This window comes from Pseudophryne corroboree, chromosome 1 (assembly GCF_028390025.1).
Source record: "Pseudophryne corroboree isolate aPseCor3 chromosome 1, aPseCor3.hap2, whole genome shotgun sequence".
NCBI lineage: Eukaryota > Metazoa > Chordata > Amphibia > Anura > Myobatrachidae > Pseudophryne > Pseudophryne corroboree.
Window position 1 is genome coordinate 316165306 of NC_086444.1, and position 27381 is coordinate 316192686.

Below are 27381 nucleotides of genomic sequence, written 5' to 3' on the forward strand. Positions count from 1 at the left end.
TTATCTATAAGACAACATAAGGGTTCTGCAATACCATACATAGCCATAGAAACATTATTTTCTTTCTTCTTACCTTTATGTTTCTGCTGCTTTCTTTTTTCTTTCTTCTTTCATTTTTCTTTCTTCTTTCATTTTTCTTTCTTTTTCTTCATGCTTTTTTCTGCTTCTTTCCTTTCTTTCTTTCTTTCTTTCTTTCTTTTTTGTCTCTCTTTTTCTTGCTTCTTCTTTCTTGTTCTGTTTACCATCGTTGTCTTCTTCTGTCGTTGTCGTCTTCTGTCGCTTTCCTCTATCTTCTTCTGTCGTCTTTAATACTTTTATCTATAAGACAACATAAGGGTTCTGCAATACCATACATAGCCATAGAAACATTATTTTCTTTCTTCTTGCCTTTATCTTTCTGCTTCTTTCTTTTTTCTTTCTTTCTTCTTTCATTTTTCTTTCATTTTTCTTCATGCTTTTTTTCTGCTTCTTTTCTTTCTTTTTTTTTTTGTCTCTCTTTTTCCTGCTTCTTCTTTCTTGTTCTGTCTTCGTTGTCTTCTTCTGCCGCTGTCTTCTTCTGTCACTTTCTTCTATCTTCTTCTGTCGTCTTTAATACTTTTATCTATAAGACAACATAAGGGTTCTGCAATACCATACATAGGCATAGAAACACTATTTTCTTTCTTCTTACCTTTATCTTTCTGCTTCTTTCTTTTTTCTTCTTTCATTTTTCTTTCTTTTCATTTTTCTTTCTTTTTTTCATGCTTTTTTCTGCTTTCTTTCTTTCGTTCTTTTTTGTCTCTCTTTTTGTTGCTTCTTCTTTCTTGTTCTGTCTGTCATCGTTGTCTTCTTCTGTCGTTGTCTTCTGTCGCTTTCTTCTATCTTCTGTCGTCTTTAATACTTTTATCTTTAAGACAACATAAGGGTTCTTTTTTCTTTCTTTTATTTTTCTTTCTTTTTCTTCATGCTTTTTTTCGGCTTCTTTCTTTTCTTTCTTTCTTTCTTTCTTTTTTTGTCTTTTTTTCTTGCTTCTTTCTTGTTCTGTCATCGTTGTCTTCTTCTGTCGCTTTCTTCTATCTTCTTCTGTCGTCTTTAATACTTTTATCTATAAGACAACATAAGGGTTCTGCAATACCATACATAGGCATAGAAACATTATTTTCTTTCTACTTGCCTTTATCTTTCTGCTTCTTTCTTTTTTCTTTCTTTCTTCTTTCATTTTTCTTTCATTTTTCTTCATGCTTTTTTTCTGCTTCTTTTCTTTCTTTTTTTTTTGTCTCTTTTTCCTGCTTCTTCTTTCTTGTTCTGTCATCGTTGTCTTCTTCTGCCGCTGTCTTCTTCTGTCACTTTCTTCTATCTTCTTCTGTCGTCTTTAATACTTTTTTCTATAAGACAACATAAGGGTTCTGCAATACCATACATAGGCATAGAACATTCATCAAGATTTCAGACAGAAACACAAATTGATATAAAAACCATTATATACTTACAACTCAGAAATTATATAATTACTTAGAGAAAAGAGAAAGAGAAGGACCTGCTTACTAGAGCTTACATTCTACGTAATAATTGGTGGATGTGGAGAAAAAGGGGATAAGATTTGGATCCTGGAGAGTTAAGATGAGGTATGATGGCCTTAATTGAATAAGTTAGCTTTAAAAGTTGAGAAACTAGGGGAAAGTCTGAGAGTATAATGACATACCATAACAGCGGGAGAGAAATCCTAAACACTGGAGTGGAATCAAGAGGAATAAGAATAACTGGTTGTTAAAGTAGTGGAGAGATGGAGGTGTGTGGAGAAGGTGGAGATGTAGGATGGAGAAGCGTACTCAAGTGCATTGTAGGTGAATGAGAAATTTGATTCAACCGGGTGGGGGGTGGCAACAATGGATGAAGCGTCAAGAGTTGAGTTGGACCAAAGTGACAAGATTAGAGTATTTAAGCCATAAAATTCTTCTTCTAAATCCAGTGAAAGGCCCAGAACAGGCTCTCTGGATCACAATTTTGGTTGGCGCTATCTGCTGCAAGGTCCGACCAACCCCAACTTCCTACTTTGTCTTCTGGTATCCTATATTATTACCACTTTGGGAAGTTTGTACCTACATACATACATAAATATGTATATACTATAGATAGATATACCCACACAATGTCCCGCACTCTCATCTCATGCTAGATCACTTTGACGGGTGCTCCCAATAGGCCGTGGTCCGGTCCACTTGGATATCGCAAATTCCACTCGGTGGAGGGTGCACTCTCGCTTTAAATAATTTCACTTAGCAACCATCTTTGAAATCACATCTTCCTCACATAGAGCACACATTGTGTGCAGCCACAAGCAGACTGAAGCTGTTTGAGCAAAGCTTATGTTTATGATATTGAAGCATTGGTGGCTGCATCTGGTCTTAAACATGGAGATGATCAGTGTAATCTATTTTGAATGTTCATTACTCTGCTCTATGTGAGGAAGATGTGATTTCAAAGATGGTCGCTAAGTGAGCCACAGATGTATTATACACCCAAGTGACTGTTGAACTTCTTAAATTTGATGTACAGCCTGTCTTGAAAAAGGTTTTATATATATATATATATATATATATATAATATAGATAGATAGATATGGTCCTTTCCCCAAAAAGGGTGGGGTTTTTTTTTGTGTGGAAACCCTGCCAGTATTTGAAGTTGAATAATGAAGGGTTTGTGTAATTGTCAGTAATTACTATCTTCCTTTGACTCTCCTTAATCACACTTCAAGTCTGCTGCCTCCGCATTGCACTAAGTCTTTGTCCAATCACTAACCTTATATGAGTAGCTTTTCCGGTGATATCGCCTGCTTGTGAGCTGTGTGTTCTTAGGGCTCTGGAGGAGTATGAGAAAGGGCAGCAGCAGCTGCAACAAAGTCCTGATGTAGGCAGTTGTTACCATTATGACATCACAGCATGACTTCACAGACTCCACCAGACTGGTCAGGACTAGCTAACCACACAGACACACAAACCGACCAATGCATTTTCTATATGTATTTTTGTGATATGGGCCCTGGCCCCGCAATGGGTGGATTTTTTTACTTGAAACTAGAATTTTAAGTTGGATTATGAAGGGGTTGTGTACCAAGTTTGGTCCAGAACCATCAAGCCATGTAGGAGTCTATGAAGAACATACATACATACATACATACATACATACATACATACATACATGCATTCATACATACCTACCTACCAGGGACGTGCGGTGAGGTAAATGGCTCAGGATACACATTGGCTAGTTCCACAGCCAGATTTAATAACACACAATAAATGGGCCAAGGGGTTCATGTGGGCATTATACACAGGTGCAGCAGTATATATTGCTGGAGATTTACTGAGTTTTGATCAGAAATGTGCGGAAAAGGTAGGCAGTTCCTCACCTGCCAAAGACTTTTTACTCCAGACTATAAAATTATTAGAATAATATAAAGAAGATCTTTATAATATATTCTTTGTATTTTTCATATACTTTGTTTAATGAAAACTCTGGCGTATACGTTAGTATGACAGGAAAGGCTCTGCCTCACCTACCTCACTGCATGTCACTGATTCATGGTAGTTGAATCCCTTCCAGTATTTTAAGTAGGATGATGAAGGGTTTGTATAACTGTCGATAATTCATGTTTTCCTCTGACTCGTTAATCACAATCCAAGTCACGAACCTTATGTAAGTAGCTTTTTCGGTGATATCGCCTACTGCTGGTGAGCTATGAGTGTCTCTGGAGGAGTATGAGAAAGGACAGCAGCAAATTCCTGATATAGGCAGTTGCCACCATTATGACATCACAGCATGACCTCACAGACAGACAACAGAAATAGACCAATACTTTTTCTATATGCATTTTCATGATTGGGGCCCTGGGTTTTTTCATTTGAAACCCCACCTGTATTTCAAGTTGGACAATGAAGGGTTTGTGTACCAAGTTTGGTCCAGATCCATCAAGGCATGTAGGAGACTCTGGAGAACATGCATACCTTGAGTGTAATCACAGTATTTGCTCCCTACAATACAATTTCACTCATGATCTGACTAACTTTATGGATTTCTGTGATGAAACACTAGTAATTTATTGCTCAGATCTAAACAATTAACTGTCCTAGACCTTGTAAAAAAGTTGATGGTTTTTAAATGGACTAAAATGCCCATAGCTTGCGCACAGCGTCTATTCTCCGCTGGTCTGCTAAGCAGGACAGCGATGACAGGAGCCTCCCAACTGCCCCATCCCCCCACCGTGGGACACTGCACCCCACGTGTGGGACAGCAGGACAGTCCCAAAAAATCGTGACTGTGCCATGGAAATCGGGACAGTTGGGAGGTATGTAAAAGCATGGATTACCAGCATGCTACTTGCAAAAGCAGCCAGTATGTACCCATCGTGTAACAAAATAAAAATCTATATTTGCAGCCCTTACATTGTAAAATAGTTTGTGTACGCACAAAGTTAGTGACTCAGAATCACTCCCAATAAATCTGTGTTGTATCTCTTGAAGAACCACCACTGAATTACTTTACAGGGGAACCACTAAACAGTGGTGGTGTCCCAAAAAATGGAAAACCCTTTATATAATATATTGATAGCCATAATGTGTCTGCTTTTGAGTTGGGAACAAGCAAAAAAAAGTAAATAACTTTGCACCTTGGTAAAATCAGGTTGCACTGCAGGTGGGGCAGAGGTAAAATGTGTAAAGAGAGGCAGAGGGGCATGCCCAAACTCTGCAGGAGAAGCAGAAATAAAATGTGCAGAGAGATGCAGAGGGGCATGTCCGAACTCTGCAGGGGAAGCAAAAATAAAATGTGCAGAGGGGAGTGTCCAAACTCTGCAGGTTAAGCAGAACTAAAATGTGCAGAGAGATGCGGAGGCGCATGTACAAACTCGCAAGGGGAAGCAAAAATAAAATGTGCAGAGGGCCATGTCCAAACTCTGCAGGTCAAGCAGAAGTAAAATGTGCAAAGAGATACAGAAGGGCTTGTCCAAACTCTGCAGGTGAAGCAGAGGTAAAATGTTCAGGGAGATGCAGAGGGTCGTGTCCAAACTCTGCAGGTGAAGCAGAAGTAAAATATGCAGAGGGGCATGTCCGAACTCTGCAGGGGAAGTAGAAGTAAAATGTGCAGAGAGATGCAGAGGGGCGTGTCCCAACTCTGCAAGGGAAGCAGAAGTAAAATGTGCAGAGAGATGCAGGGGGGAGTGTCCAAACTCTGCAAGTGAAGCAGAAGTCAAATGTGTGGAGAGATGCAGAGGAGCGTGTCCAAACTGCAGGTGAAACACAAGTAAAATGTGCAGAGAAATGCAGATGGGCATATCCCAACTCTGCAGGGGAAGCAGAAGTAAAATGTGCAGAGAGATGCAGAGGGGCGTATCCAAACTCTAATCCAAATTGTGAAGTATAAAAATAAAGCTGTCCAGTATGTGTGGGCTACATAGCAAGCTGCCAGTATTACCCTGCATGAAAAATTGCACCCCTTGCATTAAAAAAAATGGTTTGTTCCAGGTGTAAAGTTAAGTGTTTATTTCTCTTACGTCCTAGAGGATGCTGGGGACTCCAAAAGGACCATGGGGTATAGACGGGATCCGCAAGAGACATGGGCACACTATAAGACTTTGAATGGGTGTGAACTGGCTCCTCCCTCTATGCCCCTCCTCCAGACCTCAGTTAGATTCTGTGCCAAGAGAGACTGGACACTCACTAGTCTAGGGGAGCTCTCCTGAGTTTCTCTGAAAAGACTTTATGTTAGGTTTTTTATTTTCAGAGAGACCTGCTGGCTACAGGCTCTCTGCTTCGTGGGAGTGAGGGGAGAGAAGTCAGACCTACTTCTTCTGAGTTAAGGGCTCTGCTTCTTAGGCTACTGGACACCATTAGCTCCAGAGGGTTCGATCACCTGGTGCGCCTAGGTGCTTGTTCCCAGAGCCGCGCCGTCACCCCCCCTCACAGAAGACAGAAGAAAGAAGCCGGGTGAGTATACAGAAGACAGAAGACATAAGTGACGGCAGAAGACTTCAGTAACGGAGGTACAGCGCAGCGGTCGCGCTGCGCTCCTTGCTCCCACACACACACCAACGGCACTCACAGGGTGCAGGGCGCAGGGGGGGCTCCCTGGGCAGCAGGTTACTGGAGTTTTTCACTGGCAAAGAGCATATTATCGGTACCAGGGCACTCAATATAAGACCCCCGCCAGTATAATCTTTTGAATTTGAGCGGGACTACAGCGCGCCGGGTGGGGGCGCGGCTTAGCCCGCACAGCTTACCAGCGCCATTTTCTCTCTTCACAGAGCATGCAGAGACGCGGGCCCGGACCTTTACTCTCCTTACAAGTACAGGGAGCAAAACGGGGGGGCACAGTCAATTGGTGCTATATGTATATAAAACAGCGCAGTAATCATATGTTATTTTTTTTAGTAATATATGGGCTCTGGGGTGTGAGCTGGTATACTCCCTCTATGTTCTCTCTAACAGGCTTCCCTGTGCGTCTGTCCCCTATTGCCAGTGTGAGTGTGTCGTTACAGTGTGTCGACATGTCTGAGGCTGAGTGCTCCTCCCCGGAGGAAGTTACTGGGAGCGCAGAGAAGGATTTGGGAGTGACTCTGTCGGCACAGCCGACTGCTGATTGGGTGAATATGTTGAGTACATTGAATGCAAATATGGCGTTATTGTCTAAGAGGCTGGATAAATCTGATTCTCAGACACAAACGTGGAGAAAATTCATGGAGAACGCCTTGTCTCAGGTACAGGCCCCCTCAGGGTCACCGAAACGTTCATTTACCCAGATGGCAGATACAGATACCGACACGGACTCTGATTCCAATGTCGACTTTAGTGAGGCCAGTTTACATCCAAAATTGGTTAAGAGTATTCAGTACATGATTGTGGCAATTAAAGAGGTTTTACATATTTCTGAGGTGCCCCCTGTTCCAGATACAAGGGTTTGTTTATTTAAAGGGAAAAAGCCTGAGGTGAAGTTTCCCCCGTCTCATGAACTGAACGATCTTTGTGAAAAGGCTTGGGAGTCGCCTGACAAAAGGTGGCAGATTCCCAAGAGAATTTTTATGGCATATCCTTTCCCCTCTGACGACAGAGAAAAGTGGGAGTCATCTCCCAATGTGGACAAGGCTCTGTCCCGGCTGTCCAAGAAAGTGGCGCTTCCGTCTCCTGACACTGCAGCCCCCAAGGATCCTGCGGATCGTAAGCAGGAAACGACATTAAAGGCCATTTATGTCACTACGGGTGCACTCCTCAGACATGCTGTGGCGTCGGCATGGGTAAGTAGTGCTATTGCTAAGTGGGCTGATAATTTGGCATCTGACATGGATACCCTGGATAGGGATAACATTCTTTTCACTCTTGGTTATATCAGGGACGCTGCAGCTTACCTAAAGGATGCGGCGAGGGATATTGGCCTCTTGGAATCAAGGGCCAATGCCATGCAGTCTCGGCCAGGAGAGCACTGTGGATTCATCAATGGAATGCGGATGCCGACTCCAAGAACACTATGGAAGCTCTCCCTTATAAAGGTAGTGTCTTGTTTGGGGACGGCCTCGCTGACCTGGTGTCTACCGCTACAGCGCGTAGGTCATCTTTTCTTCCTTATGTTCCTGCACAAGAGAAAAAGGCACCTCATTATCAGATGCAGTCCTTTCGGCCTAATAAATACAAAAAAGGAAGGGGCTCATCCTTCCTCGCTTCAAAAGGTAGAGGAAGGGGAAAAAGGTCGCCCGCGGTGTCTGGCGCTGAGGACCAAAAGTCCTCCCCGGCCTCTGCCAAGTCCACCGCATGACGCTGGGGCTCCCCTACTGAGTCCGTGCCGGTGGGGGCGCGTCTCCGAGTCTTCAGTCAGGTCTGGTTTCAATCGGGCCTAGATCCTTGGGTCTTGGACATAGTGTCCCAAGGGTACAAACTGGAGTTTCAGGAGATGCCCCCCACCACCACCGATTTTTCAAGCCTTGCCAGTTTCTATCCCAGAAAGGGAAGTAGTAAATGCTGCGATACAAAAGCTGTGTCAGCAGAGTGTCATTGTCCCGGTTCCCCCGTCCCAACGGGGAGAAGGGTTTTATTCGAGACTCTTTGTCGTGCCAAAGCCGGACGGCTCGGTCAGACCGATCCTGAACCTAAAATCCCTCAATCTGTATTTGAAAATTTTCAAGTTCAAGATGGAATCTCTTCAAGCTGTGATTTCCAGTCTAGAAGGGGGGGATTTTATGGCGTCAGTCGACATAAAAGATACCTACTTACACGTCCCGATATATCCTCCACATCAAACTTTCCTGAGATTTGCGGTGCAGGATTGTCATTACCAATTTCAGACGTTGCCGTTTGGGCTTTCCACGGCCCCGAGGGTCTTCACCAAAGTGATGGCAGAAATGATGGTACTCCTACGCAAGCAGGGTGTCACAATTATGCCGTACTTGGACGATCTACTGATAAAGGCGAGATCGAAGGAGCAGTTGCTAAGAAATGTGGAGCTCTCCCTGACGGTTCTGCAACATCATGGTTGGATTCTGAATTTGCCAAAATCCCAGTTGATTCCGACAACCCGGCTGCCTTTCTTGGGCATGATCCGTGACTCGGAACTGCAAAGAGTGTTTCTTCCGGCGGAAAAAGCTCTGGAAATCCAAGGCATGGTGAAAGAGATTCTGAAACCGGCAATAGTGTCGATTCATCAATGCACTCGAGTGCTAGGGAAGATGGTTGCGGCGGACGAAGCCATTCCGTTTGGCAGGTTTCATGCCCGGGTGTTTCAGCGGGACCTGCTGGACAAATGGTCCGGGTCTCACCTACACATGCACCGGAAAATAAGTCTATCTTCCAGGTCCAGAATTTCTCTCCTGTGGTGGCTGAAAAGTTCTCACCTTCTAGAGGGACGCAGGTTCGGGATCCAGGATTGGGTCCTGCTGACCACGGACGCAAGTCTCCGAGGCTGGGGAGCAGTCACACAAGGAAGAAGTTTCCAGGGAAAATGGTCAAGCCAGGAATCTTGTCTCCACATAAATGTTCTGGAGTTAAGAGCAATTTACAACGGCCTTCTGCAAGCGGAAAACCTTCTTCAAGGTCTACATGTCCTGAGTAAGTCGGACAACATAACAGCGGTGGCGTACGTAAACCGCCAGTGCGGAACAAAGAGCAGAGCGGCGATGGCAGAGGCCACAAGAGTTCTCCGCTGGGCGGAAAAGCACGTGAGCGATCTGTCAGCAGTCTTCCTTCCGGGCGTGGACAACTGGGAAGCAGACTTCCTCAGCAGGCACGATCTCCACCCAGGAGAGTGGGCTCTTCATCAAGAAGTATTTGCAGAAGTGACAAGGCGTTGGGGAATTCCTCAAATAGACATGATGGCGTCTAGCCTCAACAAGAAGCTTCTGAGGTATTGTTCCAGGTCAAGGGACCCCCAAGCCAGTGCAGTGGACGCCCTGGTAACTCCGTGGGTGTTTCAGTCGGTATATGTGTTCCCTCCACTTCCTCTCATTCCAAAAGTGTTGAGGATCATAAGACGAACAAGGGTTCCGGCAGTACTCGTCATTCCAGATTGGCCACGGAGGGTCTGGTATCCGGATGAATTGCTCATAGAAGATCCTTGGCCGCTTCCTCTCAGAGAGGACCTGTTACTGCAGGGGCCGTGCGTATTTCAAGACTTACCGAGGCTGCGTTTGACGGCGTGGAGGTTGAACGCCAAATCCTAGCTCGAAAAGTTATTCCCGGGGAAGTCATCCCCACTCTCCTTAAAGGCTAGGAAGGAGGTCACGGCGAAGCATTATCACCGTATTTGGAGAAAATATGTGTCGTGGTGTGAAACCAAGAAAGCTCCTACGGAGGAGTTTCAGCTGGGTCGTTTCCTCCATTTTTTGCAGGCAGGTGTGGATGCAGGCCTGAAATTGGGTTCCATCAAAGTGCAGATTCCGGCTTTATCTATTTTCTTTCAAAAAGAATTGGCCGCCCTTCCTGAAGTTCAGACTTTTGTGAAGGTAGTGCTGCATATCCATCCTCCGTTTGTGCCACCCGTGGCACCATAGGATCTTGACGTGGTGTTACAATTTCTTACGTCTCACTGGTTTGAACCTTTGCGGAAGGTTGAGTTGAAATTTCTCACTTGGAAAGTGGTCATGCTTTTGGCCTTGGCATCCGCCAGACGGGTGTCGGAATTGGCGCCTCTGTCTCACAAGAGCCCATTATTTGATTTTCCATGTGGATAGAGCGGAATTGAGGATTCGTCACCAATTTCTGCCGAAGGTGGTTTCTTCGTTTCACATAAATCAACCTATTGTGGTGCCTGTGGCTACAGATGCCGTGACGGTGCCATAATCTCTCGGTGTCGTAAGAGCCTTGAAAATTTATGTCGCCAGAATGGCTCTTGTTAGGAAAACGGAGGCTCTGTTTGTCCTGTATGCTTCCAACAAGATTGGAAATCCTGCTTCCAAGCAGACTATTGCACGCTGGATTTGTAATATGATTCAGCACGCTCATTCTACGGCAGTGACGTGCGGTGAGGTGAGGCAGAGCCTTTCCTGTCATACTAACGTTTGTGCCAAAGGTTTGACTGTATAAAGTATATGAAAAATACAAAGAATATGTTTGAAATATCTTCTTTGCATCATTCTAATCATTTTTATAGCCAAAACTCTGGAGTAAAAAGTCTATGGCAGGTGAGGCAGTGCCTCACCTGCCTAACCTTTCCGCACATCTCAGATCAAAACTCACCAAATTTCCAGGAGTTTTTACTACTGCACCTGTGTATAATGCCCACATGTACCCTTTGGGTCATATATTGCGTGTAAATCTGGCTCTGATGCCAGGCAATGCATCCTGAGCTATTTAGCTCACCGCACGTCCCTGTTCTACCGCTGGATTGCCGTTGCCGAAGTCAGTGAATTCCCAGTCTACCAGGAAGGTGGGCTCATCTTGGGCGGCAGCCCGAGGGGTCTCGGCACTTCAACTTTTACGAGCAGCTACATGGTCGGGTTCAAACACTTTTGCTTAATTCTACAAGTTTGATACCCTGGCTGATGAGGACCTCATGTTTGCTCAATCGGTGCTGCAGAGTCGTCCCCACTCTCCCGCCCGGTCTGGAGCTTTGGTATAGACCCCATGGTCCTTTTGGAGTCCCCAGCATCCTCTAGGACGTAAGAGAAAATAGGATTTTAATACCTACCGGTAAATCCTTTTCTCCTAGTCCGTAGAGGATGCTGGGCGCCCATCCCAGTGCTGACTGTTACTTGCAGTTGTATTGTTAGTTGTTGTTTTCGGTTACACAAAGGTTGTGTATCGGTTATGTTCAGCTTGTTGCTGTTTTTCGTTCATACTGTTATCTGGTATTCCTGGTAATCCAGTTGTACGGTGTGTTTGTGGTGTGAGCTGGTATGTATCTCACCCTTAGTGTAACAAAAATCCTTTTCCTCGAAATGTCCGTCTCCCTGGGCACAGTTCCTATAACTGAGGTCTGGAGGAGGGGCATGGAGGGAGGAGCCAGTTCACACCCATTCAAAGTCTTATAGAGTGCCCATGTCTCCTGCGGATCCTGTGTATACCCCATGGTCCTTTTGGAGTCCCCAGCATCCTCTACGGACTAGGAGTAAATGATTTACCGGTAGGTATTAAAATCCTAATTTTTCCTTTGCCCTCAACTCAGAATCAACCTATAATCTCTTAATACATACTGGTGGTCATTCCGAGTTGTTCGCTCGCTGCTATTTTTAGCAGAATTGCTAATAGGCTAAAATCCGGCAGTTCTGCGCATGCATATGCACAGCAGGGCGCACGCGCTAAGCAATTTTACACAAAACTATGCTATTTTACTCACGGGCGAACTAAGCTTTTTAATCGCTCTGCTGATCGTAGTGTGATTGACAGGAAGTGGGTGTTTCTGGGCGGAAACTGGCCGTTTTCAGGGAGTGTGCTAAAAAACACAGGCGTGCCAGGTAAAAACGCAGGAGTGGCTGGAGAAATGGGGGAGTGGCTGGCCGGACGCTGGGCGTGTTTGTGACGTCAAACCAGGAACTAAACGGACTGAGGTGATCGCAATCTAGGAGTAGGTTGGGAGCTACTCAGAAACTGCAAGGAAATACTTAATAGCAGAATTGCTAATCTTTTGTTAGCAATTCTGCTATGCTAAGATACACTCCCAGAGGGCGGCAGCTTTGTGTTTGCATTTCTGCTAAAAATAGCTAGTGAGCGAACAACTTGGAATGAGGGCCACTGATCACCCATTATCACCACCGTTGGACACTTGCAATCTGTTCTTATATGTGTTTCTGTTGTTTCTCAGGCAAAGGCAAAATATTTGGAAGTGGCAAGAAGAATGAAGGCATATGAGGATAACAAATATGAAGCCTGGAAAGAGAGTACAGATCAGATCCTGCACTCACTGCTGAAAAGAAGTTTACTCATTAACACGCATGTACCAGCTGTTAACCATGCAAACTTGAATTTAGCTGATGTGGTAAATGCAGTTTTTGTTGTTGTTTTTTTTTGTATAGATTTTTCTAAAACATATGAACATGTACATACAATTATTCCCTGGCCAAATAATGTTGTTGCTCATAGCAACCAATCAGTATCTAGCTATCATTTCTCTATTGCTACATTTCTGTGGCTGCTATGAGTAACATAACTTTTGTTATAAGCTGGGTACACACTAGGCGATGTGCTCCGTGAGCGACTGCGGCCGGGCTGAACATGCATCTTTGGACGATGAGTCCAAATTGAGCTGCTTGTACGGTCGACACCGAGGGTCGTTAACAACAAACAACACGCAGGGCCGTGCTTCGGCCATTGTCAGCTGCATACACACTGGGCGATATAGTAAACTATATCGCTCAGGAGGGAAAAAATTAGGTAAGTGTGTATTCATCGTTAGTAAATCTACCCCCAAGATACAAACGACAACAGGTTATTTAAACCAAGTGTATAGTGCAGCCATCCAAAGCTTATCAATGCATATACAACACACCATGATCATACATATAAAAAACAATGTCTATATGTGCCAGACTTAACATTTAACCTACTCATAACAGTATGTGGGATAATGCCCCTTGGAAACTATGTGGGTATTTCAGACCTGATTTGGGTGGGGTGTGTTCAAATTGAAATCTAAATTGCAGTGTAGAAATAAAGCAGGCAGTATTTACCCTGCACAGAAACAAAATAACCCACCCAAATCTAACTCTCTCTGCAAATGTCCTATCTGCCCCCCCTGCAGTGCACATGGTTTTGCCCAACTGCTAACAAATGTGCTACTGCAATCAACTCTGAATTACCCCCTATATCAGTGATGGCTAACCTTGACACTCCAGCTGTTGTTGAACTACATATCCCAGTATGCCCTGCTACAGTTTTTTTATTTGGCCATGCTAAAACTGATGCAGGTCATGCTGGGATGTGTAGTTCAACAACAGCTGGAGTGTCGGTTAGCCATCACTGCCCTATATCCCATCTCATCCACAGGTTACCATGCTTTGAGTTGTACAAGAATGGTCAGATCTTATGATATTTGTGTACTGCTTTCCTTCTAGCATACATGCAGATGTGTCCTGTGTGCAGGACAACAAGAGCGTTTCTCAATTTTGATACTTTTTCCTCAGTTTGCAACTTAGTCCCCTTATACCGCTTTCAGATCGCAAATGTCGGATCCCACCCGGGAAGAGAAACTTGTTCTTACCGGGTGGGATCCGGCATTTGCTCTGCTTTGCTGGCTTTCCGACCCGGCAGTATACCATATTGGGGGGGTTGCGGGGGGGGGGGGGGGGGTTGTGACCCGCTAATTCGGGCAAAGTGCTTTCACATCGCACACTGATCCGTGTTGACACGGCAATATGCCGTGTCGATACTGGGTTATTTGTGCGACGTGAAAGGGGTATTAGTGTACTATGTATGTAGCAATCTCAAACACAATAGAAGGAGCGCTGCTTGCAGGGGTGTAACTCAGCGGAGATGCCTGCCTCCGGGTTTCAAGCTATGAAGGAGCAGCTGCATGTACAGCAGCGCTTGTCTGGTTCGCAGCAGGATCCAAGTGTGACTGCTGCTCTTCCAACGGAGCTGTGCGGCGCATTTACTGCTGCCGCAGAATAAATCCGCTCTGTCCCAGAAGCTCTGCTAACACCTGCAATAGGGAACAGTGCGGCTCCCGCCTGGTACCTCTCAGCCTGCACTGCAGCAAACAACAGTGCACCCGCTGCTGCTGGACTGTAAGATGGCACCCTTCGGTGAACGCTGATTCTGCATGCTACAACAGCTGTATCACAGCGTATCTGGAGCCCAGCCAATTAACTGCGGGCTCCAGTCCCTGTAGACTGGCTGAGAGCACAATATATATAATTCTGTAAGTAATGTTTATATATGGATTCAGTATAATTTACCAGCTGACGGGATGCTGGCTGTCATCCCAACAGCGGCATCCCATCCGCCAGAATGCCGGCAGTGGGGTGAGTGCAATGAGTCCCCTTGCAGGCTCGCTGCGCTCGCCACACTGCGGGCTCGGTGGCTCACTGCACTCACCACAGGATCTATTCCCACCCTATGGGTGTCAAGGTCATCCATGAATGGGAATTCTCCTGTTGCACCGGGATTCCGGCTGGCGGCACTGACGGCTGTTGGGATTCTTTCATATGTATCCTGACTGAAAAATTCCAACTTGCCTCTGGGCGACTGTAAGGACTAGACGTCCCTGGCTGTCCGTATATAAGGGCATTCATTTAAACTGCATTTCACGTAAAAGTAGTAATCAGTCACAATTTTAACCTATTCTTAGGCAACAGACATAAATTCAAGCGGGACAATAAAAACCATTAAGAACAATAGTCTTTTTATAGTATCAATAAAGCTTCTTATCCAGATCAAGCAACAGCATGCAGTTAGTGGCCGCCCATAATTTAATTCAAAGCAGCATTAAGCCTGCAGATTGGTGTAATTAGTCTGTAATGATTAGTATTCATTTAGACAGCTTAATATTAGTTTAGGCATAGATAGTTCTCACAGCCAAGGTTTTAATAAAGCACTTATCTGCAAAGCCTTATGTGTGTTTGTTAGTCGGAGTTTGCCAACTTCTTACCACACGGCTTTTAGCCGTAACCAGAGGGATTTGATACAGTCCCTCTCCAAGGGCTCTATTAATACATTATTATACAGGTTACCGGCACTGCGGCTCACGGATCTGCCAGGAGGTTGTTGTCTAGCTGGGTGGACCGTGATGTTCTCTTAGCAGTGCTGATGCTAAATCCAGGCTGTTGCAGTGCTTTGCTGTCTCAAAGGCAGAGGTTTAGCGAGGGTGGCTTGCCAGAAAAGATAGAGGGCGCGCTCCACCCCAGCGCCCCTCTCCCCTTCCCCTCGCCCTGCTATACCGCAGACTACTGCATACCTCCCAACTGTCCCGATTTTTGCGGGACTGTCCCATTTTTTGGGGACTGCCCCGCTGTCCCACCCGCGGGCCGCAGTGTCCCACGGTGGGGGGGGGGGGGGGGGGGGGGGCTGTTGGGAGACTCTGTCTCTCGCTGCCCTGCTTAGCAGAGCAGCAGTGAATAGACGCTGTGCGCATGCGCACAGCGTCTATTCAGGAGAGACAGGAGGAGAGGGGGCATGCCAGCAGCTCACAGAGCGCTGGGCATGCCCCCTCAGTGACGAAAACGGGGGCGTGGCTAGCGATTGCCACGCCTTCTTTTCATAGGCCACACCCCCTTTTCGGGAGTGCGCGTGTGTCCCTCCTTAGAACACAAGAAAGTTGGGAGGTATGCTACTGTACAGGCAGTCGCAGAGCAGGAGGAGCAGAGGGGAGACACACTGACTCTCACTCTGAGACTAGGCCAGAGGCGACAGCAGGATATACTGAAAGCCGGCACATGTCCTTTTTATATGGTTCACTGTGTACTTATTGCTGTGCAACAGGGTTACTTCTGTCCTGCAGCACCACTCTCTTCATCCCCTGCTGCAGCACCTCTCTCTGTCTAGCCCAGCTGCTGCAGCACCCCTCTCTGCCCCAGTTGCTGCATAATCTTTCTCTGCCCCAGCTTTTGCAACATCTCTCTCTTTCTGCAGCACTGGTATTCCACAGGGAATAACATTGGGGTGTAGAGTAGGATCTTGATCCGAGTCCCAACAGGCTAAAAGCTTTGACTGTTACCAAGTTGCTCAGCGCCACCTCCTCTATAACCCTGCCTCCGTGCACAGGAGCTAAGTTTTGTAAGTTGGTGCCTGCAGTGCAGGCAGCTAACAGGCAGGGCTGCTCCAGAGCCCTAAGAAGAGCTCTTTTAAAGAAGATAGAAGACTTCAAGGGCTGCAGCAGAGGCACTCTAGTGCTAGATATCATTCTGATATCTCCTGCTGCAGCTCCATCACTTCCCCCAGCGGTGCTGTATACTCCCGCGACCCTGGTTGCTGGGTACTTACAGCGGAGGCTCCGGTTCTTCACCCAGGGCACACACACTAACCGAAGTTCTCCGTGATCGCGTGGCCGCACTCTGGGAAGAGGTAAGAGGGAGAGGGTCCCCCAGGCAGGACCCGCTGGAAATCGCGATCCGGCACGGCCATTAGTAGGCGAGCCGCGCGCGCTGGCGTGGACACTGTGGCCATACAGGGACCGCACTAGACCACCAGGGCAAGGGCACAGGTCGGATTAGGCTACAATCCATTTTATTAAGGCCCGCAGCACCCGGTGGTGAAGTCCAACAAGAGGATAATGCTCTGGCCTGTTGCCCCTCCCCCAGCCACTGGGCGCCATTTAGAGTAAATGTTCCCGCCCTGGAGCTGCATCTCTCGGTTTCCCTCACTCCCTGTCAGCGTTTGGGTGCCATTACTCACAGCTGTGCTGATTCTGGGACTGCTGGGTGATGCCTCCTCTGTAAAAGCCGCCTGCATCATCAGTGCTGTGCATTTACAGGACACTTAAGTATTCTACATGTTGTTTAGACAGCGTTCGTTAAGAACAAGTGTATACTTCAGGGTTATTTAGTACTAGTACCCTGTGATATTCATCCAGTTTTTACTGTGCATTGCTATATCTGTTTATATACATAGCTTTAATCAGTAATAGTATTGCTAGTCCAGTGCAGTTTTATTGTTTGTCGTAATTCCTGCATTGTACATGTGACTGTGTGTGTGTGTGTGTGTGTGTGTGTGTGTGTGCATATAGCTGCTGGGTGATTTCTACTCCGTGTTTCTCACTCCTACTGCTATCCTTATATTCTGTAACCTGAGGGGGCTCCGTACGTCAGGGTTATTAGATAATATAGGTATTTCACAGGATATACATATTTTGTATTTTTCTCTGTGTTTTTCAGTCACATTTTACCTCAGAAATCCTCTGTTTGTGCTGTCACACTGCATGGGGGGTTTGTGTTAGGTATTCTATCTCCTGATATTGTACTGTGTCGCCCGTGGTTTACGGTTTCATATCATGTCAGCTACAGGGGGCGATGGGTCTGGGGCTGATTCCGCCGTGCACGGTAATGATGTCCCAGATGCATTTGAGGGTAACATGGCTGCGGAGGATTCAGGTTTTGGGGGTTCTGTACCACCCAGTCAGTTGTAACAACGGGGCACATCAGGGCCCGCCTTGGTCTGCCTTTTCTAATTTACTGACTACGCTGGTAACTAGACTTGCGAACCCTATGGGTCCTCATGTGCATTATCAGCCTTATATGGTCCCTGCGGTTAATCCACTCAGTTACAGCACTTGAATAACTCTTTGGATAAACGTATTCCTGACCCTCGCCCGCCGAAGACTACACCTAGGAAGTTCTCTAAGCGGGCTGTTACTTCCTCTCAATCCACGCATGTTCCGGATACCTCTTCCGCTGAAGATGGCGTGTATACTGACCCCACAGACGCTGATCATGACATTTCTGATGGGGAATCTGTTTCACAGGTGGATGCTCCTGATCTTTTAGAGGCTATCAGGCTCATTCTTCAGATTGATGATGATCCTGAGCCTGCTACTACATCTAAAAAACTGGACAGGTTCAAACGTCAGAATGTTACTAAATTTTTTTTACCTCATTCTGACCACTTGGTTGACATACGTCAGGAATCCTGGGAGAAACCAGGAAAGAAATTCACCCCGCACAAGAAGATGCTAGCCCGCTATCCCCTTGCGGCAGAATTGAGTAAAAATTGGGTTCACCCAGGTTCATGGTTGAAGACCACTTCAGACGCTTGGGTACGGAAAGACGTCACTCACGCATACGCTATATCCTTCAAGACACGTCCCCCTCGCTGTTGCCTGACGGACATCCCATCGGATCAGGTGAAGGCAACAACTCTCCGTTTAGTGGTTCAATCCCTCCTGGACACTGGAGTGGTAGTGCCAGTGCCTCTGTCTCAGAGGGGCAGGGGATACTATTCAACACTTTTCCTAGTCCCCAAACCGAATGGTTCCTCCCGGCCCATTCTCAACCTCAAATCTTTAAACAAGTTTGTGAGGGTCTCCAAGTTTCGTATGGAGACCCTTCGCTCTGTTGTCCTGGCTTTGGAACCAGGAGACTATATGGTATCCCTGGATATACAGGACGCTTACCTGCATATCCCTGTTGCCATGTCACTTCAGCAATATTTGCGGTTTGCTATTGGCAATCTCCATTACCAATTCCGGGCCTTACCGTTTGGTCTGACCATGGCTCCGCGAATTTCACCAAGGTCATGGAAGTTATGACGGCTTCACTCCGCTGTCAGGGCATCGGGATCCTGCCGTATCTGGACGGCCGGCTGATCCTGGCCAATTCCCCAGAAGTTCTCCATCGTCATTTGGATCTGACGGTCCAGTTTCTGCAAGCCCACGGGTGGCTCATCAACTGGAAAAAATCATCCCTGGTCCCTGCCCAGAGCATGGTGCATCTCAGAGCGTTGTTGGACACACACACAACCAGAGGTTGTTTTTGTCACAGGAGAAAGTCCTGAAGCTTCAGGGCAAGATACGTTGCTTCCTCTCTCGTCCGCGTGTGTCAATACACTCGGCGATGCAAGTACTAGGCCTCATGGTGTCGGCTTTCGACATGGTGGAGTATACTCAATTTCATTCCCGCCCTCTGCAGAAACTGATTCTTGCCAAGTGGGACGGCCTGCCTCACCGGATCAGGTCTCAAATGATCTTGTCTCCGGAGGTCCGTCTGTCACGGACCTGGTGGCTTCAGGACCAACGATTGAGCAGGGGTCGTCCCTTCTGGATCTCCAACTGGGTCCTTCTGACAACGGATGCCAGTCTAAGGGGTTGGGGCGCGGTGTTGGAGCAACACTCTCTTCAGGGTCGGTGGACCAGGGAGGAGTCTCTCCTCCCGATAAACATTCTGGAATTGCGGGCAGTGTTCAGTGTTCTGAAACTGGCCCAGCATCTGGTACTGAACAGGCCTGTTCAAGTACAGTCAGACAACGCCACCACAGTGGCGTACATAAATCATCAAGGCGGCACTCGAAGCTGCATGGCAATGATAGAAGTGTCAAAGATTCTTCAATGGGTGGAATGCCATCTGCCAGACATATCGGCAGTGTTCATTCCGGGGGTCCTCAACTGGGAAGCAGACTTCCTCAGTCGTCAGGACGTACACGCCGGAGAGTGGAGCCTTCATCCAGAAGTATTTCAACTCCCAGTGGACAAGTGGGGCCTTCCAGATGTAGACCTGATGGCGTCTCGACACAATCACAAGGTTCCGGTCTTCGGAGCAAGAACAAGGGATCCTCGAGCGGCGTTCATGGAGACACTGGCAATGACATGGACCTTTCGGCTGCCGTACGTGTTCCCTCCGGTGTCACTCCTGCCCAGAGTAGTGAGGAAGTTCAAGCAAGAAGGAGGAGTCTTTCTTCTAATAGCTCCAGCGTGGCCCAGACGACATTGGTTCTCAGACCTACAGGGTCTCTCGCTAGAGCGTCCTCTTCTGCTTCCGCAGCGATCAGACCTCCTCGTTCAGGGCCCTTGTGTTTACCAGGATTTGGCCCGACTGGCTTTGACGGCGTGGCTCTTGAAGCTTCCATACTGAGGGCCAAAGAATTTTTTGAGGGGGTCATCCAAACTATGTTGCGGATTCAACCTCCCTATGTCCCACCTGTGGCTCATTGGGATTTGACGTGGTTCTGGAGGCTTTGCAAGAGTCTCCGTTTGAACCTCTTGAATCTGCGGACCTTAAGTGACTTTCCCTCAAGATCTTGTTTCTGTTGGCTATTGCCTCTGCTAGACGGGTATCAGATTTGGGTGCCTTGTCTTGTAGGTCCCCCTATATGATTTTTCAATGTGACCGGGCGGTTCTTCGGACGCACCCTGGTTATCTACCTAAGGTGGTGTCTTCTTTCCACCTTAACCAGGAGATTGTGGTTCCGGCCTTTGTCTCTCAGAATTTATCCTCCAAAGAGCGGTCTTTGGATGTGTTACGGGCTCTCTGTGTCTATGTGAAGAGGACAGCCTCCGTTAGAAAGTCTGATTCTCTCTTTGTACTGTTTGGTTTTCACAAGCGTGGCTGGCCTGCTAACAAGCAGACCTTGGCCAGATGGATTAGAATATTGATTGTACATGCTTGTGTACAGGCTGGCCTTCCAGTTCCTGCTACCATCAAAGCCCATTCTACTCGGTCTGTTGGACCTTCTTGGGCGGCCCGTCGTGTTGCGACCCTTGAACAATTGTGCAAGGCGGCTACATGGTCCTCAGTGAACACGTTCATAAGGTTCTATGCCTTCGATACTTCCATCTCCCAGGATGCTTCCTTTGGACGCCGGGTTCTTGTGCCCGCTACAGTGCATCCCCTCCCATAAGGAACTGCTTTAGGACATCCCCGATGTTATTCCCTGTGGAACCCCTGGTGTACCCCGCTGTAGAAAAGGAGATTTATGGTAAGAACTTACCATTGTTAAATCTCTTTCTGCGAGGTACGCTGGATTACACATGGCGCTTACCCTGACGCACTTATCTTCTTTGGGTTGGTATGGCATTAGCTGCTGATACCTTCTCCTGTCGTGAGAAGGTGGTGTCTGTGGCTACTAACTGTTGTCGTCTATTTTACCTGCTTCTGCATTGGACTGGTTAACAAAACTGAGCTCAGTGCATGGAGGCGGTGTTATAGAGTAGGCGGCGCTGAGCATCTTGGGAACAGTCACAGCTTGTAGCCTGTTGGTGCCTAGGATCAAGATCCTACTCTATACCCCAATGTTATTCCATGTGAAATCCAGTGTACCTCGCAGAAAGAGATTTTCCTGTAAGCTGCAGCACATGTCTCTACTTCAGATGCTGAAGCACCTCTCTCTGCCCCGGTTGCTGCAGCACCTCTCTCTGCATCGATGTTGCAGCACCTCTCTGCTCCAGCTGCTGCTGTAGTACCTCACTCTGCCTCTCAGACAGCTGCAGCACATCTCTCTGCCCCTCAGGCGATTCTGGGACATTATTTGCATTGAGGCATAGTGGATCAGCAGTTCTGGGATGTCAGTTCTAGGGTAGTATTTTCATTGAGCTATTGCTGGGATTTTAAGTTGGGGGGGGGGGGGGGGGGCTGTTTTAGGGCATTATTTTCATTGTGGCATTGGGAGATTCTTAGGCTGGGGGTGGGGGGGTGATGTTATGTTTTGGGGCATTATTTTCATTGAGAGATTGGGGGGTTATCAGGTCTGTGGGAGGTCACACTTGGAGCATAATTTTTATTAAGGGATTGGGCATGTGTGAGGTCAGGTCAGTTGGGGCATACATAGTGTTTTTAATTTATTTGAATTAAACATGTAAATAGTTAAATACTATTATTGCAGCTCTACCATGTCGTAACATGTATAAGGTGCTCTATCATGGTGCAATGTGTATATGTGGCGTAACGTGTAAGCAGCTCTACTGTGACATAACGTATATAAGCAGGTCTATTGTGTGGCGTAACATAAGCAGCTCTACTGTGTTGTAATGTGTATAAGTGGCTGTACTATGTGGTATAACGTGTGTAAGCAGCTCTACTGTGGCGAAACGTGTATAAGCAGATTTACTGTGTGGTGTGAAGTGTATAAGCAGCTCTACTGTGTGGTGTCAGGGCCGGCTCCAGGGCCTACTAGCACCCTGAGCGAAAAAATTTAAAAGTGCCCCTTCCCCCCCCCCCCCCCCCCCCCCATGCGCGCGCCGAAGGTGCATGCGCTCTTGGAAAAGTGGGCGTGGTCTCCGGGAGAAGTGGGCGTGGCCTCGTAACTTCATATCATCAAACTATAAATAAATATATTTCTCTGACGTCCTAAGTGGATACTGGGGACTCCGTCAGGACCATGGGGAATAGCCGCTCCGCAGGAGACAGGGCACAAAAGTAAAAGCTTTAGGATCAGGTGGTGTGCACTGGCTCCTCCCCCTATGACCCTCCTCCAAGCCTCAGTTAGGTTTTTGTGCCCGGCCGAGAAGGGTGCAATCTAGGTGGCTCTCCTAAAGAGCTGCTTAGAGTAAAAGTTTTGTTAGGTTTTTTATTTTCAGTGAGTCCTGCTGGCAACAGGCTCACTGCAACGAGGGACTTAGGGGAGAAGAAGTGAACTCACCTGCGTGCAGGATGGATTGGCTTCTTAGGCTACTGGACACTAGCTCCAGAGGGACGATCACAGGTACAGCCTGGATGGGTCACCGGAGCCGCGCCGCCGACCCCCTTGCAGATGCTGAAGAGAGAAGAGGTCCAGAAATCGGCGGCTGAAGACTTCTCAGTCTTCATGAGGTAGCGCACAGCACTGCAGCTGTGCGCCATTGCTCTCAGCACACTTCACACCAACGGTCACTGAGGGTGCAGGGCGCTTGGGGGGGCGCCCTGGGCAGCAATGAAAGTACCTATGCTGGCTAAAAATACATCACATATAGCTCCTGGGGCTATATGGATGTATTTAACCCCTGCCAGGTTGTCAGAAAAACGGGAGAAGAAGCCCGCCGAAAAGGGGGCGGGGCCTATTCTCCTCAGCACACAGCGCCATTTTCCTACACAGCTCCGCTGCTAGGAAGGCTCCCAGGCTCTCCCCTGCACTGCACTACAGAAACAGGGTTAAAACAGAGAGGGGGGGCACTTATTTGGCGATATTATTATATATTAAGATGCTATAAGGGAAAACACTTATATAAGGTTGTCCCTGTATAATATAGCGTTTTGGTGTGTGCTGGCAAACTCTCCCTCTGTCTCCCCAAAGGGCTAGTGGGGTCCTGTCCTCTATCAGAGCATTCCCTGTGTGTGTGCTGTGTGTCGGTACGTGTGTGTCGACATGTATGAGGACGATGTTGGTGAGGAGGCGGAGCAATTGCCTGTAATGGTGATGTCACTCTCTAGGAAGTCGACACCGGAATGGATGGCTTATTTAGGGAATTACGTGATAATGTCAACACGCTGCAAGGTCGGTTGACGACAAGAGACGGCCGGCAAACCAATTAGTACCTGTCCAGGCGTCTCAAACACCGTCAGGGGCTTTAAAACGCCCATTTACCTCAGTCGGTCGACACAGACACGGACACTGACTCCAGTGTCGACGGTGAAGAAACAAACGTATTTTCCATTTGGGCCACACGTTACATGTTAAGGGCAATGAAGGAGGTGTTACATATTTCTGATACTACAAGTACCACAAAAGAGGGTATTATGTGGGGTGTGAAAAAACTACCTGTAGTTTTTCCTGAATCAGATAAATTAAATGAAGTGTGTGATGATGCGTGGGTTTCCCCCGATAGAAAATTATTGGCGTTATACCCTTTCCCGCCAGAAGTTAGGGCGCGTTGGGAAACACCCCTTAGGGTGGATAAGGCGCTCACACGCTTATCAAAACAAGTGGCGTTACCGTCTCCAGATACGGCCGCACTCAAGGAGCCAGCTGATAGGAGGCTGGAAAATATCCTAAAAAGTATATACACACATACTGGTGTTATACTGCGACCAGCGATCGCCTCAGCCTGGATGTGCAGCGCTGGGGTGGCTTGGTCGGATTCCCTGACTGAAAATATTGATACCCTTGACAGGGACAGTATTTTATTGACTATAGAGCATTTAAAGGATGCATTTCTATATATGCGAGATGCACAGAGGGATATTTGCACTCTGGCATCAAGAGTAAGTGCGATGTCCATATCTGCCAGAAGATGTTTATGGACACGACAGTGGTCAGGTGATGCAGATTCCAAACGGCACATGGAAGTATTGCCGTATAAAGGGGAGGAGTAATTTGGGGTCGGTCCATCGGACCTGGTGGCCACGGCAACAGCTGGAAAATCCACCTTTTTTACCCCAAGTCACATCTCAGCAGAAAAAGACACCGTCTTTTCAGCCTCAGTCCTTTCGTCCCCATAAGGGCAAGCAGGCAAAAGGCCAGTCATATCTGCCCAGGGATAGAGGAAAGGGAAGAAGACTGCAGCAGGCAGCCCATTCCCAGGAACAGAAGCCCTCCACCGCTTTTGCCAAGTCCTCAGCATGACGCTGGGGCCGTACAAGCGGACTCAGGTGCGGTGGGGGGTCGTCTCAAGAGTTTCAGCGCGCAGTGGGCTCACTCGCAAGTGGACCCCTGGATCCTACAAGTAGTATCCCAGGGGTACAGATTGGAAATTCGAGACGTCTCCCCCTCGCAGGTTCCTGAAGTCTGCTTTACCAACGTCTCCCTCCGACAGGGAGGCAGTATTGGAAACAATTCACAAGCTGTATTCCCAGCAGGTGATAATCAAAGTACCCCTCCTACAACAAGGAAAGGGGTATTATTCCACACTATATTGTGGTACTGAAGCCAGACGGCTCGGTGAGACCTATTCTAAATCTGAAATATTTGAACACTTACATACAAAGGTTCAAATCAAGATGGAGTCACTCAGAGCAGTGATAGCGAACCAGGAAGAAGGGGACTATATGGTGTCCCTGGACATCAAGGATGCTTACCTCCATGTCCCAATTTGCCCTTCTCACCAAGGGTACCTCAGGTTCGTGGTACAAAACTGTCACTATCAGTTTCAGACGCTGCCGTTTGGATTGTCCACGGCACCCCGGGTCTTTACCAAGGTAATGGCCGAAATGATGATTCTTCTTCAAAGAAAAGGCGTCTTAATTATCCCTTACTTGGACGATCTCCTGATAAGGGCAAGGTCCAGAGAACAGTTGGAGGTCGGAGTAGCACTATCTCAAGTAGTTCTACGACAGCACGGGTGGATTCTAAATATTCCAAAATCGCAGCTGTCTCCGACGACACGTCTGCTGTTCCTAGGGATGATTCTGGACACAGTCCAGAAAAAGGTGTTTCTCCCGGAGGAGAAAGCCAGGGAGTTATCCGAGCTAGTCAGGAACCTCCTAAAACCAGGAAAAGTGTCAGTGCATCATTGCACAAGGGTCCTGGGAAAAATGGTGGCTTCTTACGAAGCGATTCCATTCGGCAGATTTCACGCAAGAACTTTTCAGTGGGATCTGCTGGAAAAATGGTCCGGATCGCATCTTCAGATGCATCAGCGGATAACCCTGTCTCCAAGGACAAGGGTGTCTCTTCTGTGGTGGCTGCAGAGTGCTCATCTACTAAAGGGCCACAGATTCGGCATTCAGGACTGGGTCCTGGTGACCACGGATGCCAGCCTGAAAGGCTGGGGAGCAGTCACACAAGGAAAAAATTTCCAGGGAGTGTGATCAAGTCTGGAGACTTCTCTCCACATAAATATACTGGAGCTAAGAGCAATTTACAATGCTCTAAGCTTAGCAAGACCTCTGCTTCAAGGTCAGCCGGTATTGATCCAGTGGGACAACATCACGGCAGTCGCCCACGTAAACAGACAGGGCGGCACAAGAAGCAGGAGGGCAATGGCAGAAACTGCAAGGATTCTTCGCTGGGCGGAAAATCATGTGATAGCACTGTCAGCAGTGTTCATTCCGGGAGTGGACAACTGGGAAGCAGACTTCCTCAGCACGACCTCCACCCGGGAGAGTGGGGACTTCATCGGGAAGTCTTCCACATGATTGTGAACCGTTGGGAAAGACCAAAGGTGGACATGATGGCGTCCCGCCTGAACAAAAAACTGGACAGGTATTGCGCCAGGTCAAGAGACCCTCAGGCAATAGCTGTGGACGTTCTGGTAACACCGTGGGTGTACCAGTCGGTGTATGTGTTCCCTCCTCTGCTTCTCATACCTAAGGTACTGAGAATTATAAGACGTAGAGGAGTAAGAACTATACTCGTGGCTCCGGATTGGCCAAGAAGGACTTGGTACCCGGAACTTCAAGAGATGCTCACAGAGAACTCATGGCCTCTGCAGCTAAGAAGGGACTTGCTTCAGCAAGTACCATGTCTGTTCCAAGACTTACCGCGGCTGCGTTTGACGGCATGGCGGTTGAACGCCGGATCCTAAGGGAAAAAGGCATTCCGGAAGAGGTCATTCCTACCCTGGTCAAAGCCAGGAAGGAGGTGACCGCACAACATTATCACCACATGTGGCGAAAATATGTTGCGTGGTGTGAGGCCAGGAAGGCCCCACGAAGAAATTTCAACTCGGTCGATTCCTGCATTTCCTGCAAACAGGAGTGTCTATGGGCCTCAAATTGGGGTCCATTAAGGTTCAAATTTCGGCCCTGTCGATTTTCTTCCAGAAAGAATTGGCTTCAGTTCCTGAAGTCCAGAAGTTTGTCAAGGGAGTACTGCATATACAACCCCCTTTTGTGCCTCCAGTGGCACTGTGGGATCTCAACGTAGTTCTGGGATTCCTCAAATCACATTGGTTTAAACCGCTCAAATCTGTGGATTTGAAATATCTCACATGGAAAGTGACCATGATGTTGGCCCTGGCCTCGGCCAGGCGAGTGTCAGAATTGGCGGCTTTGTCTCACAAAAGCCCATATCTGATTGTCCATTCGGACAGGGCAGAGCTGCGGACTCGTCCCCAGTTTCTCCCTAAGGTGGTGTCAGCGTTTCACCTGAACCAGCTTATTGTGGTACCTGCGGCTACTAGGGACTTGGAGGACTCCAAGTTGCTAGATGTTGTCAGGGCCCTGAAAATATAGGTTTCCAGGACGGCTGGAGTCAGGAAAACTGACTTGCTGTTATCCTGTATGCACCCAACAAACTGGGTGCTCTTGCTTCTAAGCAGACGATTGCTAGTTGGATGTGTAGTACAATTCAGCTTGCACATTCTGTGGCAGGCCTGTCACAGCCAAAATATGTAAATGCCCATTCCACAAGGAAGGTGGGCTCATCTTGGGCGGCTGCCCGAGGGGTCTCGGCTTTACAACTTTGCCGAGCTGCTACTTGGTCAGGGGCACACCCTGGCTGAGGAGGACCTGGAGTTCTCTCACTCGGTGCTGCAGAGTCATCCGCACTCTCCCGCCCGTTTGGGAGCTTTGGTATAATCCCCATGGTCCTGACGGAGTCCCCAGCATCCACTTAGGACGTCAGAGAAAATAAGAATTTACTTACCGATAATTCTATTTCTCGTAGTCCGTAGTGGATGCTGGGCGCCCATCCCAAGTGCGGATTGTCTGCAATA

At 47.6% G+C, this 27381-nt stretch overlaps 1 protein-coding gene across 2 annotated transcripts in view; it reads left to right on the forward strand.

Moving 5' to 3' along the window:
- DNAH10 (dynein axonemal heavy chain 10) overlaps positions 1-27381 on the forward strand; it is a 712041-nt gene that overhangs the window by 262698 nt on the left and 421962 nt on the right. For both annotated transcript variants that reach the window (XM_063964569.1, XM_063964570.1), the window contains one exon: positions 12256-12429. In XM_063964569.1, coding sequence (XP_063820639.1) covers positions 12256-12429 — 174 coding nt within the window. The remainder of the gene's footprint in view (positions 1-12255; positions 12430-27381) is intronic.